General features: G+C 50.8%; 3 protein-coding genes across 3 annotated transcripts; 1 reads left to right on the top strand and 2 right to left on the bottom strand.

Annotated features, from left to right (window-relative positions):
* Positions 1 to 1,893: 1,893 nt before the first annotated feature.
* Positions 1,894 to 2,847, bottom strand: N7446_004408 (endo alpha-1,4 polygalactosaminidase; the record flags this gene model as incomplete). The annotated part of the gene is made up of 1 exon (XM_058513157.1): positions 1,894 to 2,847. The coding sequence occupies one exon, from the start codon at positions 2,845 to 2,847 to the stop codon at positions 1,894 to 1,896; it is 954 nt and encodes a 317-aa protein (XP_058374486.1).
* A 3,254-nt stretch (positions 2,848 to 6,101) lies between these two features.
* agd3 (putative extracellular serine-rich protein) lies at positions 6,102 to 8,918 on the bottom strand (the record flags this gene model as incomplete). Its single annotated transcript, XM_058513156.1, has 2 exons — positions 6,102 to 6,368; positions 6,432 to 8,918. The coding sequence occupies 2 exons, from the start codon at positions 8,916 to 8,918 to the stop codon at positions 6,102 to 6,104; spliced, it is 2,754 nt and encodes a 917-aa protein (XP_058374485.1).
* A 1,919-nt stretch (positions 8,919 to 10,837) lies between these two features.
* On the top strand, positions 10,838 to 19,613 carry gtb3 (glycosyltransferase family 4 protein; the record flags this gene model as incomplete). The annotated part of the gene is made up of 4 exons (XM_058513155.1): positions 10,838 to 10,915; positions 11,003 to 11,092; positions 11,149 to 16,974; positions 17,007 to 19,613. The coding sequence occupies 4 exons, from the start codon at positions 10,838 to 10,840 to the stop codon at positions 19,611 to 19,613; spliced, it is 8,601 nt and encodes a 2,866-aa protein (XP_058374484.1).
* Positions 19,614 to 19,902: the final 289 nt, after the last annotated feature.

Below are 19,902 nucleotides of genomic sequence, written 5' to 3'. Positions count from 1 at the left end.
AGGAATATGCCCGAGGCGACGTATACACGGCGATTCCGATCGGACAGAAGATCGTGGAGCTAAGGAAGACCCAGTCCGTGTTCATCGGCACTTCTATCGTGATATATTAGGACTAAGAAAATTCTCTCGTTTGATATTATCTAACTATAAACGGTAGAACTTGCGAAGGGCCTTTGGGAATTTTACATGCCCAGGTACGATGTGCGTGCGACTTTATTTTCAGGCCGCGGGTGAGTTATGCAAGGGCGATGGCTAGTGCCATCATCTCGCACCATAACATGTGTGATATATCCAACAGGATTGGTCGGTGAAGCTCGTCTCGTGTCTTTGAACAAATACAAACGAAGTTTGAGAATACACAAGTTACAGTACGGGACTGATTAATTACATGTATTGTAAATAATGTACTGTAAATGGCGACATCAAAAAGACCAAAATGAACCTTTCAAATACCGGATGAATCCACTTCCCCAAGCTGCACACTAAACAAGCTAACAGTACCCCTTGAAACCTGCCCAATCAGGTTCCCCGAGAGCATTAGACACCGCAGATGCCAAGACCGCCAAGACAAACAATCGAACATCAACCACCGATCTGGTCACAAAAGTGCCCAAAGAATCATTTGTTTTCCCCTCTGTCCAATGAAGGCCGTCGCATATTGATTGATAGTGGCTCAGTTGAAACCTATCAACTAACAATCTACAAGAGACAGCCAAAGAAACAAAAAAGCAAGGATGAACTCCTGTTTCTGCTAGTCAAAGAGCGAAATCAAGGATCCAAAACCAGCTTCCGAAGAAAGAAACAACTACTGCCAGACGGCTGACTCCGTATCAAGCCCGTGCTTGGCGGCCGAAATTATTCTGACACCTGTAATCCGTACACCGTAAGAAAATCTGGTTCAGCCACACCAGGTACGCCAGGCACGCCTGGAACCGTTTCTAGTATGGGGTAATTCACTAGTTGCAGAGGAGTAGCTTACCGGGACGCGTCGGATGTGAGTTAGCGAGGAATCCAGAGCCAGAGAACAGAACACGAGATCACGCGGTGGCTATGCGCGATGGGCGAGAGCGAGAGCAATTACACCTTGGCTCTGCTTATGGGTGTGATGCGTGTAGGTTAGTTCCTCATTCTTGCTGGCTATGGCACCAACTTTCCGGTGTGGAATGGAGTTCGCGAAGGCGATGACGATTACTAGTCAGTCTGAGTTGCGCCTCTACATGTACCCTTTTCGGACGTCACTAGCGACTATTGAAAGGCTAAGTTGCAATTGAGGTGCGAAATGGCGACTCGGTGCTCGCATTGGTGTCGTGCTTAGTGAAGGTGGTTGGGTTGGTGTGCTATGGCGCTTTTGGTTCCTTGGGCTTGCGTGATGTGGTTCTCTTGTCTGTTGTCAGATTTGTCTTTGGTGGTTAGAAGAGCCGAAGTTGATGCCGAATTAGTATACTCTGGCTCAATTGAGGAGGTTCATGCAATTCCATGGACTCGGGGGATCCGACGGTGTGCGCTGTGTGCTGGCATGGCGGATATACAGTTCCTGATTATCCAGGGTTCTTGCGATATCTAGGCGTCATGCACATCGTTGCGAGATGCCTGTTTTCTTGTCATCCTTGGGGTCTAGCTGAGGTTTAACGGTTTGGGCGAACGGGGGATGGAAGAGAGTGGAAGGAAGTCTATGTGAGATTGTAAAAAGAGAGTTAAGAGCGAAGATGTTGGATACAATTATTAGACAACGCTTAGAAATATGAAAAGAATGGATTTGCTATGTCATGACGCTATAAAGAACATTCATTGAAGGTATCAGAAATATACTTCTTATTTATACATGCAACATCAACTCCCAATTAAAGTAAAATAAATTTGCACCGAGTCCGGAATTAAGTCTGCATTCCCAGATCAAGGGCAGTACTCAACCCAGTTGTTCAAGTTCATGTTTTTGATGACAGTCGAGAAGTTGCCTGAGCTGCTCGCAGTACAAGCAGAAGACACCTGCTTGGTGGTGACAGAGATATCGTTGTTGGTGTCACCCTTAGGATACTCGATGTGGAAGACAGGCTTGTCCGCGTCGATGAAGGCCGCATAGGTATCACACTCGTTGTACTGAGCACACTGCTCATTGACACTCCACTGCATATTTCCAATGACCGAGCCAATGATATCTCCACCGTTCTTTAGTCCAAGGGAAAGACCACGGTTGTGAGACTGAGTCGCAAGCCAGTTCACGTAGTCGATAGACATCGCCTGGGTAAGATCAAGTCCGTTGTCATTATCGTATCCGTCAATGTTGTCAGGGTCAACTCCATCACATCCCTTGGTGACGGCAAGATCAAGACGTTTCTGCATGATCTTGCGCACACTCGTGGACTGAAGGTTGAGCCACTTCTCGCCGGGCCAGTCGTCAAGGTTCTTGCCGAGGTCGGCCTTGTCGAAATCACCTGCGTCGGAGCGCCAGTCCTCGTAGGTTCCAGCGGAGAAGTAGCAGATGACCTTGCGACCCATACCCTGGAGTTCGGAAATCATGGACTTGGGGTTGTCGAAGAGATCGATGTCGTAAATGGGCGCGTCGATGGAGGTGTCGTTCAGTGGGTATTTCAGCACGATCTGCCACTTGGTGCCAGCGGCGGGCTTCCATTTCACGGTCGTATTGGTGGGGACTGTGGTATTAGTGCCGCTACCGGTGTCATTGCCGCCGCTGTCGTTGTCGTCGTCTCCGCTGTTCAAACCGATGCCGAGTCCTGCACCAAGACCAACGCCCAGTGCGACGATGATGAAGCCAATAGTTCCGAAGATGAGAACCTTCTTCTTGGTGGACCAGGCCCACCAGCCGGTCTTCGAGGATAGTTCACCCATTGAGGAATAGTGTAGGGCTAAAAGAACGAGTGATATAGAAAGAGGTGTCTTGGGTGAGATCAGGTGTGTCAACCCCGCATACTCGATCAATTAAAGTGAAGGAGGTCACCCCAGGTACAAATTAATAGAAAGAAAGACTTGAAGATCAGCTAGTTCGGGAGATGGGTATCTTTAAGCTTAGGGTGAGGGTGCCGGCCAGACCGGGCTGAGGCTGTGGCGATCCTTCAGGGCGGTTACAGCGATCGCGATCCGAATGTTACCCTGGGGAATGTAAGGCTAAGGCCCAGAAAAACATGTCAGAAGACCCTGAAAATATGCCTTTCAAAGGGAAACCTAGACAAAACAAAGAGTAGAGAATTCGGGAGCCTAGAGGCGGTGGAAGGGGTCGCCAAGAGCACTGAGCCACAACATTTTGCTTCTTTGACTTGCAGAACTTGCAAAACAGACCAATTTACCCGGGAGGGTCCCCAAGGTTCATTAGGGCGAATTAAGGTGGTGGAACCTGCTGATCCAATTGAATATCTCTGCCGAAAGATATTAAAGCAGAGTATATAGTACTTCGCAATATAGTGCCTTTTGGACAGCAAAAAAATTCTACAGTGTGAGCGAAAAATAATCGAAAAGTCACCGCCAGTCAAGGACTTCAGGGGGGCTGACAGTCGGATTGGAAATTGCCAAGGACATTATTACCGGGCCCAAAAGACTGTGAAGCGACGGGCGTTCCTAGAGTACAGTAGCGCCGCCTAAAATAGACACCACCAATCCCTTGGCTCTTTAGCTCAACAAAGAGTAAAATCTCTGTTCGCCAAGAATGACTACACCTGAACAGGCCTGGGGGCCGCCAAACGCCAGCCCAAGTCTGGAAGCTTTACTGTATAATCGGGTCCATGACGTCTCGGAGATCACTCGAGCTATAAGGTATGAGTCTTTCGCCTGATTGCCTCCGATTAAACAGATCACGAAATGATGGCACCAGCGGCATTGGACGGAAAATCTAAAAACATCAGAAACATACATTTGGAACATTGCCAATGGCCAAAGTAAACACCAATGCATGCGCTGGCAAGCGCCTTAGGTGTGAGGTGTCCAAAAGAGGTCACAAATGTCCCGATTAGGTGGGGACGTCGATTTTTTGGGTCGATCAGGTATTTTTACTTTGTTTGGTATTTGTGTATTGAAATATTCGGATCCGAGGGAATACACCGTATTTTGCAAATATATTAGCCCTAACCGAGAACTAAATCGGGGTCAAAACATTTGACTTTTGATGATCAGTCGACTTGCAAATCCGTCCGTGCGAATCCGGCAATTCGGATGGGATGATCATCAGTGACTTGTCGGGCCTGAATCATGGACAAGGAAAATCTCAAACCTTCAGGGGTCGCTTACACCGGGATAAGCAATGGGGATTTCAAATTCGAATCACGCCCTGACAAAGGGGTATTGTAGCAATGTGTCTGTGTCGCTTGACTTACCCGTCGGATTTTACGGACCCGCACTCCAAGACTCGTGAAACCATTTACTATCTGCGTTTTGGGCTGTGCAGCCGAGGAGAGTACCTAAAGAAGATGGAAAACACGCTAAGAAACGCTAAAGACGCTAAACAGTATGGCGCGCGGATCTAGTCCCAGATAACCCAATCGCTTGAATCTCCCCTTCCCGCAAATCCGTTGGACGCCACACCCGCCTACTGAGACGGCAATTTAATGTATACGAGATGATTTTAACGAGTCGAGAATATACGGAGAATCAGGAGCCATCATCCCGTTCCAAGATCGCGCTTAGGTGGTTTAGTAGTGAGAAGTCGTCATGAATGAAGTTTATCCGTTGATCAGACGATGTAAAGTCAGAAGTGAGAAGTAAAAAAATAAACCTTGCCTCGGGTAGTCTCAGTGAAGCTGACAGCTGAGCATGCAAGCAAATTTTTTTTTCCTTCCATGCTTTAGGTTACTTCTTACACACCCCGCACCACTGCATGGCCGAAGCTGAGCTGCAGAGTTGGGGAACAGAAAGGCAGGAGAAACGAAAAGCCGGATGAGGTTACATGTAAGTGTAAATGCAAATGTAGGTGTACATTGTAACCGCCGAAATATGTATCTCGGACTTAGGTTGTAGGTACTGTAAATGGTACCTACGTCCCTAAATTAAACCCGAGGGCCACGCAATAATGCCGACACGGGGAAGCGGGATGGTGGGATGGCTTCAATGTCTGGGCATGCACCCCCCGTCTCTATTCTCCTGAAATGGACACATTCTGCGGTCATTCTTCCACTTTGAGCCTCCTTGCTGACTCAATCGAGACCCGGTGCATAGGCGAACATCGTATACATGCACTCCGCCGCCACCGCGTGGACCTTGGGGATTGCCCTATGCATCAACAGTGTACCAAAGCAAAGCAAGGCAAGACATGCTGTGCGCAGTGCAACAGGGCAGATTGGATGGGACAATGGGCTTGCAGGTTTCTTTTTTCTTTGCTTGGCTGACGAGTACATGTAGACTTCTGAGACATAATACAGATTTTTTATTCCCCGAGGGATCATTGGGCACGGATGTGATTGTTTGGTTGACAGTTGGAGCGGGATGTTGAGAGACAAGTTGGGTTCTAAGACATTCGTATTGTTGGTCCCGATGGGCCCTTGTCGCTCCCTTCTTGCCAAGGACGATTGGGTTTTTTTACGGAGCTTAGCCTCATCTGTAGGACCCGTTTTTCTTTTTTCACTCTTTTCTTTAGTGTACACTGTAAGTACTTATACGATTCAGTGAAGAGATTTTTCTGGAAAACTTTTCCTGGATTTGACAAGCTGAGGGACTGATGTGCGGGAACATTGCACATGGCATTGTAATCATTGTTGCTTCCGGACTGCAGTGCGGGAATACTGTCTGTCCCGTTGTCAGACCACCGGATGGCATGTTAGAGTGAGCTACATGTAGACCAGTTTCTAGTTTGGGAAGGAGATATGGATTCGACTTGGAAATTTTTACATCGTTGAGGTCGGGAAAATTGTTTTCTGAAGAAACCACTGAATATTATACATTAAGTATACTTCATGTTCTTCCAGGCATTATGAAATGTAGGGCGTTCAGTCTTCGTATCAGTAAAAAAAATAGAGGGTTTTCCTTCGCATATCTGGACACCATTATTGACATCTTGAAACAATATCCACAACATTATCCGAGAAATTAGGCGATCAACAAAATGCTGGGAGGTATATGAGCTCGCCAAATCAAGACGAGTCAATTCTCTTCCGAGGTTTTTAGAACGAAATGGGAGTGGAAAGAGTGAAGGTGACCGGGGAGCCAGAAAGCTTGACCCAGACGGTCAGGGGATCGGCACCGAGCTGCTCAGTGGTGAAGCCCTGGGTGCTGGTAGGAGCAACAGGGAAGGTCACCGGGATGGGCTCAGTGCAGGTGTTGCCGGTAGCAGAGACTGTAATGGCGGTGATCTGCTTATTGTCGGTAGCGTACTTGAGAGAGTAACCACACTTGTCACGGTTGAAACGGGCCAGGAAGGAAGAGGACAACTATAACCGGGTCAGCAAATGAACAAAATACTATCCAACGTTTCATGAAGAATCTTATCTTACCTCCTGTTGGGTGAGAGTGATGATGGGCCACTCAGCGAGACGGACGAACTCCTGAACCACGGTCTCAACCCAAGCCTGCATGATACTGTACTTGTCGCTGACACCGTTAATGGTAATGGGGTCAACGTCAGTGTTGCGAAGGTTGGCCTGGTGGAACATGTAACCATCGTGGTAGAGACCGAACAGGTGACGCATGGTGTCAGCCTTCTCGGTGGCCAGGAGGTCGGCAAAGGTGCCACTACCAGCCGAGGTGTCGATCCACTCCTGGAGAGTACAGGCAGGGGTATCACAGTTGTAATAGATACGAGTGGCCCAGCGGGGGTTGACCTGCATACCAGCGAAGCCGTTTGCCTCAACGGTGGTGAATAATGGCCACATGGCGTTCTCAGCGTTCAGGAGAGCAGGGCGGGTGTTGTCACCAACACACTGGGTAATGCCACGTTCCCACCAGGCGCGGAGAGCATCACCGTTGTGCAAACCGGTAATGGCGGGAGGGATAATACCATTAGCAGTGTAGTGAACTGCCTTGTCAATGCCGACATCAGCTAGCCAGGCCTGGTTGAAGGTAATCTCGCGGAGGACGTCAGCGTAAGTGGCGTTGTTCTGCTCCTCATGAGTGAAGGTGTGGGAGATGTGACCGAACTTGTTCATGTTGCTCGGTGTGGTCCACCAAATGAGGAGCTCATCCATGTTGCTGCAAGTGGCGCTCCAGTCGTAGGCCTTGGGGGTAGTGGGCCACAGGTCAGTGCCGGTTCCAATGGGTTTCATCCACTCAAGAGGGGTATCGGCAGGCGACTCATACTCGATGGCACCATTATTGCAAGCAGTGTTGCCAGCGTCAGTCGAAGAAGAGTTCTCGATGTTTCCGTTACCGTTGTGACCAACTTCAACATAGTAAGAACTACCAGCAGGCATTTTCGCGTTGATGGCATCAGTCCAGCTAGCCACGTTGGCCATATCCTCGGGGCGAATACGGAAGGTGTTCCCAGCCGGGTAGTAAATGTCAGACTCAAGGAACATGTCATCAATCTGAGTGTTCAGGTTGACGCGACGGTAACCAGCGTGGAGTCCGCGGGTAATCCAGGTAATCCATGCGTGCTGCAGGTAGCTGGAGGTAGCACTCCAAGTAGTGTCGAAACCAATGAAGAAGGCCATCTGCTGACGGCCATCGAAGTCGTTGATGACGGCAGCGACACTCTCGGTGTCAAAGCCAGTAGTGGGAGCAAAAGCGGCAATCTTCTTGGTCGAGGTTGTGTTGCTGATAGAGGCAGGGTAGTGCCAGAGACCACTGGTGCTAACACCCGCACCGGTCTTGAGACCGGAGGTGGGGAAGTCACTGATATCACTGAAGGAGACGAGCTGCTCGACACCATTACAGCATCCACCAAGAGCGGTGGCACCGTACTTGGGACCGGGGTAGACATCATATTGGACCATTCTGACACCGTACTCGAGCTGGTAGGCATAGAGCTGGTTCCACTGATCAGTGGTCAAGGCACTCTGGAATCCAGCAGTACCATAGTCATAGCTGACTTCAGAAGCAACGACAATACCGCCGAAGTTTCCACCGGCAGTACCATTGAGCGCAGGGAGAGCAACACCACCAGAGGGAACAATCAGGCTGGTGAACGGAATACCGTAGGCATTAAGACCGGAGCTTGCAACACCAACCGAGGCAGCATCTCTGGCGATGACCAGGATGTTAGCTGCTACAGCAGCGTGGTTGAGAGGGGTAGCAGAGGCCGAGGCCGAGGCCGAAATGGAGACAGCGGTGGAAGACATGCTGGGAGTCACGGTAGCACTTGAAGACAGAGGAACAGACGAAATTGCTGAGGATGAGACAGCAGAAGACGAAGCTACCGAAGACGAAGCAACTGAGGAGATAGCTGACGAAGAAACGGCCGATGACGAAACAGCCGAAGAAGAGACGGCTGAGGAGGACAAAGGCACAGATGAAACAGCACTTGAAGAGGCGGCACTCGAAACAGGCGACGAGGTTGCTGGGCTAGATGAAGCCGGGCTGCTGGACACAGGAGAGGAAGCAGAAGCGCTTCCAGAAGATGAAACAGCAGAGCTAGAGGCCGGGCTCGAGGGAGTAGAAGTACCAAGAGGGCTCGAGGAAGGTGAGACAGTAACAATGACAGAACTTGAAGCAGAACCCGACGGGATGGAACCCGAAGAGGAAGCGGTAATGAATGTAGAGGGTGCAGGGGTACTGGTGGGGACAATGGAGGATCCGCCAAGAGACGAAGACAACGACACAGACACAGACCCAGACCCAGATGGGGTCACTGAAGGGGTAGAAGTAACGACTGCAGAGCTAGTCACACCAACAGAACTGCTGGGAGTGCTAGAAGGGGTGGAGGTCGGGGGACGGTAGGCGATGACAGTTGGAGTACTCTTAGGCCAAACACCTGGGGCCGAGTCGCAGGTTATAAGGCCATAGAAGCAGCCGACCTTCAGGGCCCAGACTGGAATGGCGACCATCTTGATCGTATCCAGGCACACACTTGGAAGGTCACACGGAGCTAGATATGCAAGCCTGTACCACTAACGACAGACAGCTAGGAAATGCGATGCGATGTATGTAAACGAATGGAATCGGCTTGCGTGTGTCTACCCATAAGTGCATGATCGTCATCTTTATACAACCCCCTGTGGAGTAGGTTACGGGCCCAAAGACCTATCGCCTTTTCTAGCTAACTATTTTTGTACGTCCATACAGAAGACTTGCTCTCGCACGGAGCCGAAATCACACTAGGTTGCGCCCATATGTTCTCCATGTGGCGTCAAGCGATGGGATGGGATTGACTACGGCAAATTGGCCCTATTTCCCGGGGAGACGAGATCCGATGAGTTGGGAATGGGGGAATTAGAGAGACATCTGTAATGTGCTTTAGCGAAAGGCCACGCATACGATTGGCTAGTCACCAATTGTCCTTGGCAGGGCATGGGAGCAAATTTACTGCAGGGGTCGCCATGGCTTCGGTGGATTCGAATAATTCCTTTTTTTTTTTTGGGTCCTGGGGAAAAAAAAATAATAATCGAATAATTTGAAGGAAAGGACTGTATTAGGCAATCGAGTCGACGAACCGAGACATGAAAGACGCCAACGCAGGGCTAAAAGTTCCGAGAGCAGGCACATTGCTTTGAATGCGCTGTTCGGGCTCGGCATCGCCGCAAAGACCTCTTATCGCCGAGTGCACAGCCCTGACTTGGGGCTCTTACAAAGTCCAAGTTCGGAGCACATCCAGACTTGGCGTGGGGAAAGGGGCGTCAATGTATGTAGACCTGATTAGGGAGGTGGATATGTATAGTAAATCCGAGGTATCTCGGGTACGGTACCGCGTATGGTGTGACGGTGTAATTTTCAATACCTGTCCGTACATGTATGCCAAATTCTATTCCCGACCACTTCCCACTTCCCCTTGGAGTGTGGCTGCACTCTTAGTTTCAAATCTCTTCCCCGCTACGCGAATTTCACCATTTCCTTTCTTTCTGTTTTGCCAGTGCTGCCAAGATTTCACCATTCCCGGTCGTTCTGTCCAGCGAATCCTTGCCTTCTAGCCCGTGTCTAACGGCACGCATAATTTATTTAAAATTTCATATTTTCTTTTTTCTCTTGCAGCCGAAGGCGAAACACGAGAGAATTCGATACATGAGAATTGAGATCAGTAACAAGTAGACCAGAATGAAGAATGGATAGCTCCCCGGAAGCACAGCTTGTGTTCAGGTACCCGGCCCAAGGCTTCGGAACGACGACTCCGGTCAATAACTATGGCCACGATATTGATCGCATGGTTTTGCCACATACACATGGCACCGCACTGAAGCATGCATGGCCCCACTCACCTGTCTCATCGGTCAGCCCTGGTGCGTCTCTTAGGCCTTTTTAGTCCTGCATCTAACAAAAGACTTAGTGTGCTATTTTTGCCCCGTGTTTTTTAGATATCCGCCTCACAAACGCCTAGACTTCCCCCGGTCATGAATTATTGGGTCCTTTTCCTAAAACAGTCTAAAAAAGGCGAAACCATATATATTTTTTTTTTCAAGCCCCTTGACTACAAACTTGACAAGGGACCCTGGGAGGCGAACTTATTACTCGCGAACTTATCACTTTTTGTGAAGCTTGGAAAAGTGGGTATTCACTTTAGCCACTGTTCCCCCCACTACTCTTTTTACCTTATCACCCTGTCGACCAAGCTCCTCTGTGCTTCTCCAATTCTATCCTGTGTCGCCATCCTTCGCTTTTTGCACCTGAGGACAAAGTATAGTCATTCGTTCAACCATGTCGCTATGAGTGTTTGAGAACATTTCAGCTCCATTAGTTACAGGTTATCTCCGACCTTGTTCCTCTTATATTGCGTCCAACTCTTGTTGATACGAGGACTCCTCGACACCTCGCTATGACAGAAAGGAAGCTCCTTCCCGTGCAGGCCCACCCTCTGGGCTGGGGTGCCATGAAAGGGCATTGGTGGCAGTTTGTATGTTTATTCTGGTCCCTTTTACAACCTGACCTTGAGCATTCATGGGTGGATACGTGGAGACAGCGGTTCTGACAATTCTTCTAGATATTTATCGGAGTTCTGCTACTAACCATCACTATCGGAACGGTCTCTATTATATGGTCCGGAGCGCGAAGACTCATTAAATACTACAAGGTAACAGCAGCTCGAGAACTCGATTGTTTTACATATTAACTCGAGTTCATCTTTAGTCGAGACCGCCACCAGACACTGTTCCCTCGAATGTCTCTAAACGCCTCGCCCAGCTAGCCAACCGTGAACTCAATCTTGTTGACACACGTGCACGCAAGGGAAAGCCCTTGAGCTTTGGCGTGTATCTCGGTGGCTTCGAAAACCCACCGACTGCTTCACAAGAACGACTGCTGGAAGAGTGGGATCTTCTTATCGTTGATCCATTCCAGCCCGGTGTTTCCAAAGCTATCTCCAGACATGAACGTAGTCAAGTGCTGGGTCGTGTCGATTTCGCCCGAGTCGTTACCCCGAAGTCCTCGGCCCTGACCGTCATCGAGAAGGTCGAGGAATTACTCGCAAGCAGTTTCAATGAAACAAAGTTCTCTGGTATCCTTCTCGCCAACTGGGAGGATGTTCTCTCTCCCTCTATTCGCAGAAAGTTGCTTGAGATAATTAGCAGCCTCGGTTTGGCAGTCTATCTCGAGTCAGCACCTCCGCATTTCTTGGAAGACAGAACGGCTGTTCAAACCGATGCCGTTGCCGGTTTGGTCATTCGCAATGCCAGCGTCATGCCTGAGGGCGAGAAGCGCGACTACTTCGCCATGGCCGAGCTTCAATCAACCATTAAGGCGTTTGTCTCCGAGTCATGCATGAGAGATTTTGTTGTGATGGCCTGGGAAACTATTGACGATAATGTGACTGTCACCAACGCGATCGTTCGCAGATCTCTCCAATGGACGAGCTTCTACAGCGCAATTACCTGGATCGGTCCCGAAGCTGCTTTGCGAGATGCGGACTTGAATATCACGACTCTCGAGCCCCTTCCCGCCTTCGGATGGTTGAAAGAAGCTGAGATTATGAAGGCTCATGACACCTGGCGTTCCAACCTGAACATCCTGCCTTCGCCTGATATGAACAATGGTTGGGATGCTCTCCAGCCCATTTTCCCTGCTGTTAATGAGCTGCTTAATTCCGAAGAATACAACTCCAAGGCCCCCGAAAGCCCGACTGCTCGACTGCGTGATCCCCCTGAATGGGTTGCTCAGGTCAAATCGCAGGGTAGCCCTCTCTCGATCTCCATGTCGGGAATGGCGTACAATTCTCTCGGTTGTTTCCCTCTCGGTTCCGAGTCATCACCGATGGTCTTCGCGGAAATTGTTCAATCCCAGCAGCGTCTCAAGTCTCTCAACCTGCTCCATCCTGTTCCAACGACAAAGATCCAGAGCATCGGACTTCTCCTTCGCCAATTCCATGACAGCCTGGACCTCTCTGAGGATGAAGATGAGCTCGCCAATTCCATCAAGGAACTTGCGAACTGGGCCTCTAATGATCTCCTGCATGTGAACCTTGCTCTCGATTCTGGTCTGCGCAAGAGCTCCGATTTCCGCTTCTGGGCTGTCTATGAGATGGACAATGAGGGTATTGAGATTTACGTATCCAAGAATGCGCAGGGTCTCGCTGGAACCATCCTCCATACATATCTGTCAGCCAAGGGTTTCCCTCGGCATGTTTGCTTCGAGGCCGAGGCCACCTTCGCGACCTGGTCTAAGGATGTTTCCGCTGAAACTGGTCTCCCCCGCCGATTGATTCAGGATATCGATGTTCTCACTCCCGAAGAACGCCTCCTCATGTTGCAGCATCTGTCTTTGACCGATGTTCACAGCGAGCTGGTTGAGGTCATCTGCGCTTATATCCGCAAACAACTCATGGATGCTCCTTCATTCGCTCTCTTGAAGGCACACAACACCGTTGGTTACCTCGATCAGTCTGTCTCCCCCGAGGAATTGATCAGATCTCGTATCGAGTGGTACCGAGACCAGGGGTGCAAGCATCCTTCCATCAAGGCATGCCTTTCTCTTTTCAACCAAGTCGAAACTGTGCTTGGTCGGGTTCTGAGAGTGCGCCGTGAAGATGACCTTGCTACTATCACTAATGGACTATGCGCACTTCTCAAGGGTGGCTCTGTTGACGCCTATGTCGACATGATGGCCCTCGCCCTTTTCTGTGCCGCGAGAAAGGGTGCCTTTGACGAAATTTACCAGGAAGTGACCGATCGCAACCCCCTGTTTAACAATCATTCCGATCAAGCTGCCGCATTTGCCGAGTCATTCGCCCTTGGTTCCCGATGCGAGGCTTACTTCGATGTTTCTCCCAGTGTTTTCGGTAGGCTCTTGTCCAATCGGTTCAGAGCCTACTACAACAAACACCAGCCTCCCAACTGGGCGAACGGTGCTCCGCAGCTTGCTACATCCTATGCTGGAGCACAGATCGATGTCAACCCGGATGAACAGCCCAAGGTTATGCGTGGCTACCAGCGTTTTACCTTCCTGAGTGTCTTCGCTATCCCGGCCTTGATTGATATCATCTTGCTCACCATGATCGGTCGCGGTCTTTATCTCTCTGCTGACATGAGCCACGAAGAACAAGACAGCGCAACAATGGCCCTGATGATTTCCTTGCTGCTTTCTGGTGCAATTGGTACCTGGATCGCATGCGGTGGTCCTTACTACCTCATCTCAATGGCCTTTGCAGCTGCTAACATGTTCGTTCTCATCCGCTTGATTGCTGGTATTGCCTTCACTGTCGCTGGTGGTTTGATTGGTTTCGTTGCCATCTCAGCCGTCAGAGGCCCTCGTGCTGGTATAATCTTCTATCTTTATCTGATTGCTCTAACGATCTACTTCTCGACCTTTGCCTCGCTCGCCAGTTTCAGTTATCCCGGGTCAAGCTTTTTGTCCGGTCGCAAGGCCATTATCTTTTGCATCCCGATTCTGTTCGTGTCGCCGATCATCACCACCTGGGCCGGCAACGACTCAGCAATCTATCTCGCCGTCATTTACATCTTCATCGGTGTGCTCTTGCTCTGCTTGCGTTCGGTTACCTCCAAATGGGTCACCTGGTACCAAGACATCCGACGCACTGACGATACTGAAATCCGCAAGTGGTACATCAGTGCGTATGGCCACGATGACGAAAAGGTCTTTGCGAACATGAGTGACCCGGCTGCCCTCAAGTTGGCAAGAGAGGCCCTGTCAAAGGATGTCCTTGCCGAGCAGAACCGTGGCATATTCTCCAAGGCAACCAAGGATAAGCTAGTCTTCGAACTTGCTCGTGATTGGGAGTCAACCAACTTCCTCCTTGACTGGTACTGTCGTTATGCGGATGTTCCGCGCCCAATTGCGTTCAGTTCTGGTTGGAATATCCAGACAAAGGTCGCATTGGACGTTCTTCGCAACTCCCAGAAGGGTCTCCGTCTGCACAATGCATTCATTCATTGGCGCCAGTCGAGCAAGGAGATCGGATGTGGTGTTCTCTACTTCGTGATTGCCCTTCTCGATAAGTGGATTCAATTGCTCAGTGGCGATCGCAATCTTATTTTTACTGGCGCTGTGAACGACGCGAACCGGATGGCCGTTGGCTTCGCTCTTGCCTACTACCTGATTGGAGCTGTTCTCATTGATACCAAGGCTCAGGAACTCCACGACGCCCTTGGCAGCAAGACTCCCACCGCTGTCAAGTCTGCTAAGGAGATTCGCATCGCCCAGAAGAAGGAAGTCGAGCTTCGTCGTAAGGTCTACTGGCGGGTACTGCTCCGTTTCCTCTTGTGGCATGTATGGAGTCTGGCTCTAGCTACTGCTCTCATTTGGACTTTCCAGTCAACACTCCAGGGTATGATCATCTTCTTCTCCTACGTTCTGGCCTACACTGGCTTGATCTGGTACCAATACACCAAGATCTTCACCGGTCCTCATGCGCTCAAGCCTCTCATCACTGGTATCTGTGTCGGACTGCCGGTCGGTATCGCTCTCAAAGTCGGTCTGCCTCACTTCAGGTACCCTGAGATCATCGACCTGTACTCTCACATCATCGGTCTTGGAGCTGCCACCTGGACTGTCGCCTTCCTGTCAATCTGGAATGCCAAGATGGGTATGCCCAACAAAGTTGACTCTCCAGTCGAGCTTGGCCGGACCTTCCACGCCTTCACAACGCCCTGGTCCGACCCTGAATGGTCTCAGCAGGAACTCCAGACTTTCTTCGAAAACTACTCTCTGCTTCCATCTGACTCACGATTCAAGCTCAACCCTGCTGTTCACCCCGGTGTCGAGATTAAGAGTGCTATGACGTCTCGCAGAGAGGAGCTCCGCATTGAAGAGGCCTTCCCCAGCTCCAAGGAAATTGTTAACACTGCGATCTCCTCGTGGGAAAAGGGCGACATTGTTATCGAGCTTGTTCCAATAGGCTCTCTCGGACCGGGTATCCGTGCTTTGAGTTGCAGCACTGGTAATCAGCTGAAGCTGGCCATCAGTGTTGGAGGTCTTCTGGATGAGCGCCTTGACATCAGTACAAACTGCCAGGTCATCGCTGAGACTCTACTCCACGCTGTCACTGAGCTCATGATGGGTGTTCCCCACGAATACGCATCATTGGCAGGATCAATTGTCTCCGGCGGAGTCACACACACCATGGCCCGACAGCTTCGTGAGGAGGCCAATACCTCCACCGTCGTTCGTTGGGCCAAGAAGGAGCTTCTCCGACAGCTCTGCCTCGGTTTCGAGGCTGATATTCACTGGGACAAGCTGCCTACCGAAGTTCGTGATGTACTACTGAAGCGTTGCTTAGGACAACAATGCAGTCTCTCTAACAGCCAGCGACAATGGCTTCAGGAAAGCCTGTGCACCTTTGACACCAAGGATCTTGACATCCACGTTGCCCGTTGCAACCTTGGAGCAGCCACCGCGATCAGTGTTCTCGACTATGCTCACTGGGGAACCGGAGAAGCCGCTCTTCCCAAGGAGTCGGAGACTTCTGAGTACATTTCTTATGTGCCTCGTAAGCTCCCTCTTGTGTTGTCACTGTTCAGATCACCCGTGAGCTACATCTACCATACGCTGGGCACAACGGTCAAGTTCTTTGTCGTGGCTTTGGTCGCAGACCCGGAATTCCAGAGAGAGTTCAACCACGTCATCAAGAACCTTCCTACCGTTGTCCGTGTTCCTACTGTCTTCTTGTTTAATATGCTTTGGGTTTACTCCAAGCTTGTTCAAGACCTAGGCCTGTCATTCTTCCTATTCTACGGTCGCCAGAACGTCAAACGTCTGTGGGAAGAGACCAAGGGCATGACTATCCACATCAAGAAGAGCAGAGTCATTGTTCAGAGTCTGGACGGCACTTTCACGGCATTCCGGCATCATGAGATTGACGGTGGCTTCAAAATCTACCACTATGCAGGCGACCACAAGACCGAGCCTAAGGAGGTCAAGGCACTGAAATATGTCAGCACCTACTCCGGTGAGATGTTGCTTCTTGTCAAGCAGGAGTTCAAGGATGGCAAGGTCACCAACGAATACCACTACGACTACCAATCCCCGACTAAGAAGGGCTTCAAGCTTGGCAGGTCTTCGGCTCGCATTCCGTTGGGCCGTCGCTGCGTCTCCGGTGCCAATCACCTGCAAAGTGTCCAGTATAACCGAAAGGGTCTCATCGAATCTGGCTCCTACATGAAGGATGGTAACTTGATCCGTTTCAAGTACCACTATCGCAAGAACCCCCGTTTCGGTGATGAGCTGCTCCGCGCAGAGTTCGTCTTGTCTCACATCAGCTGCACAGTGTCTTGGTGTGCGCCTCCCCGCCGTCATCCCGAGAAGGTTGAGCGCTGGATTCCTCACTCCAAGGTTACAGAGGCCAGCTTTGTTCAGGGCGCCGATGTCTATGAGAGCCGCTGGCTGTATGACCACAAGTTCCATCCCACTATCTTCACAACTATCAATGGTCAGAAGGTTCAGACCCCTCCCATGATCGAGCATGATTACCTGGGTGTTCTGGCCAAGCCGAAGTATACCAGTTTTGTGCATGACAACCCCTTCTTCTACTGCGACAGTCTCCAGTCAAACCTGTTCACCCGCACACTTGGATTGACCAAAAGCGCTTCGTGGTCTCAACTTCTCGTGCTCGCTCTCTTATGTGGAAGGCCTGGAAGGATCGTGTTGACTTCGACGCCATTATTGTCCGCTGGATGGATGACCGTATTCTACGCAGAGACCGAGTCCTTGCTCCATACTGGCGCAGTCGTGACTGGGGTAACCTTGGATCTGCAAAGAAGTACATGGATCTCCGTGCCGATGCCATCATGGCTAGTGCCGATCTGGACGACAACATCTCCAGCTGGACTCCCCTCGCTGTGAAGATCACCGATTTGCTCAACTTCGGCCCTGGAGGTGACGCTGTTGTCAACACTCGCTCTAAAAATTTCGGAACTGATACTGACAAGACCCTGCATGTCATGGCCGCTGACAATGGTACCTGGCCCAATGAAGGTGGTGGTGTCTCTGCCTGTCGACGAGACATGATCAACTCCCTGCGAACTATCAAGTGGCACATGATTTGCGAGTCTGCGAACGACTTTGGTGTTCCCAAGCACCAGACTGAGCAGAACATCCAGTCTCTCAAGCTGATCCCTCTCTGGGGTATGGATTTCCTAACGCCAACTCACGGTTTGTTCCATAACAAGCTGGATGCTGAGGTCGACAATGTGACTTCCGCCAGCGAGTTTGATATCAAGATGAACTTTATTCCGATCCTGACAGCCTTGGTTAAGGGTGCGCGCGCAATCAACCTCACGAAGGCCGACATTCACCAGGCGACTCGTGCTTTGGTAAACCTCAACACATACTTCCAGGAATCCCGTCATTGGACCCAAGTGTGGAACAGTGAAACGGTGAAGCAGAGCTGGCGTGAACTGTGGCTTACTCAGGAGATGTCGAATGCCATGCCATCGTCGGAGTGGTTCGACACTGAACTTCCTACGCTGGCCGCTCTCGATGTCGCCCTGGAGCTCTGGTACCGCTATCTCTTCATTTTCTCGATCCCTGTTCCTGAGAAGATTCCTTCAACCTTCCAAGCCTCGCACCACAGTGTCAGCGCCTCATATGGCGTTGTCTGTAAGATCAAGCGCAAGTGTACTCTGCAGATTTGGGATCACGCTATCAGTTGGCGTGAAACCAACCTGTGTCTGTCATCTGCACTCTGCAAGCTCTCACCATTTGTTCGTAACTCGCTGCTTGGATTGATGCGCATTACCTCCGTCCTGACTCTCCACCACGCCGATATCATCCTTCCATGTGCCGACTTCTTCAACCCCGGCTGGGAGGTCGAGATTGGTACATGCCAGGGAACAATTGAACACCGCAACGTCTTCCGTCGCAAGATTGATCCCGTTGTCAACGGTATCACTGACATGCAGAAGTTCGCCCCAGTCAAGGAAATCAAGTCTGAGCGCCCGACTGTCACCATGTTGTCTCACGTCTGGTATGCCAAGGACATCAAGATCGCCCTTCTCGCTGCCGATATCATCATCAACCAGTGGAAGTTCGACGACTATCACCTGGACATCTATGGTGCCATCGACAAAGCCCCAACATACTCCACTGAATGTCAAGAGATTATCGCCTCCAAGGGTCTCCGCGGTAAGGTCACACTGTGTGGAACTGCCGATCCCATGAAGGTCCTGGAGAACACCTGGCTCTTCCTCAACTCGTCTCTGTCCGAGGGTCTCCCTCTCGCTCTAGGCGAAGCCGCTCTCACTGGTGCTCCCGTAGTCTGCACAGACGTCGGTGCCTCCCTCCGAGTTCTCAGTGACCCAGATGACTTCTCCCGGTTCAGTGCCGTGGTCGCACCTAATGACGCCCTTAACCTTGCAAAGGCCCAGATCGGCATGCTTGCCATGCTGGGCGAATGGAGCAAATACAGCGAGGACACCGAGCCCGCACCAGTCCTGACCAACTCCCCCACCGCAGAGGACGTGGCAGCCATCACCCGCCGCATGTACACAAAGAGCGAGCACCGCCGCAAGCTCGGCATGATGACCCGCAAGATCGTCCAGAAGTCCTTCAGTGGTGACCGATACCTCCGGGAACACGAGCAGATGCTCTGGATTGGCAAATCCGCTAAGATGATGGCCAGCCGCGCTGCAGGTGATCCCATCGAGCCCGCCGACGTGGCAGCCGCCATTGAAAACGGCGTTGATGAGGAGATCATCACTATTCCCCGTGGTGCTGTGCACTCGTGGCGCTCATCTGCTGTGTCTGGTGTCTCCACGCTCTACAGCTCTGTCTCTCACGTTCCTGGTCGTGGTGGCTACCACCGTCCTATGTCTGATATCTCAGCCATGAGTATGAGCAACGTCTCCACCGATGCCGAGTCCTTCGCTCGTCTGCCCGTCTTCGCTCCTAGACAATCTATTATGTCTACTGGTGGTTCCCCTGGCAACAGATCTCCCATGTGGACTTCCAACCACCGCCTCTCTGTCCTGGGCAGCCGCGCCCACTCTCCTCGCCCTCAGTCTCATAGCCGCTCTATCTCCACTGCAGGTCGCGAACAGATTCGCGGCCTGCACCGCGAGGATCTTGCCCCATATCGCAACTCGGATGTCAGCGTCGTCATGAGAGATGAGTTCATTCGCTCTGGCGGCCTGAATCCCAGTGGTTAAGGGCCTCTCTCGTGTCTTCTGACACTCACATACTCACTCCCTACTGCACATACTGCACTCCTGTATACTTTCCTCCTATATTTTGTTTATATCCGCATTTGCTATTTGCATTGTTTGGTGTCAGACTTGGTTCCTCCAAAGGGCCAACGGAAGTATTTACGAAAAGCTCCTTGTCAATATGGTTGTTTGTTTTTCTATACCAGTTCTGTTTTTGCGAAGCGAAGCATCGAAAATTGTGGCATACCTGAGCGACTACTGTCCCTTACTCTATCTATTATTAGTGTTAATT

Source organism: Penicillium canescens (assembly GCF_028828765.1).
Source record: "Penicillium canescens strain IBT 15451 chromosome Unknown utg000003l_segment0_segment0, whole genome shotgun sequence".
Taxonomy (NCBI): domain Eukaryota; kingdom Fungi; phylum Ascomycota; class Eurotiomycetes; order Eurotiales; family Aspergillaceae; genus Penicillium; species Penicillium canescens.
The sequence above is the reverse complement of the archived record's forward strand: the minus strand, read 5'-3'. Positions and strand labels throughout refer to the sequence as shown.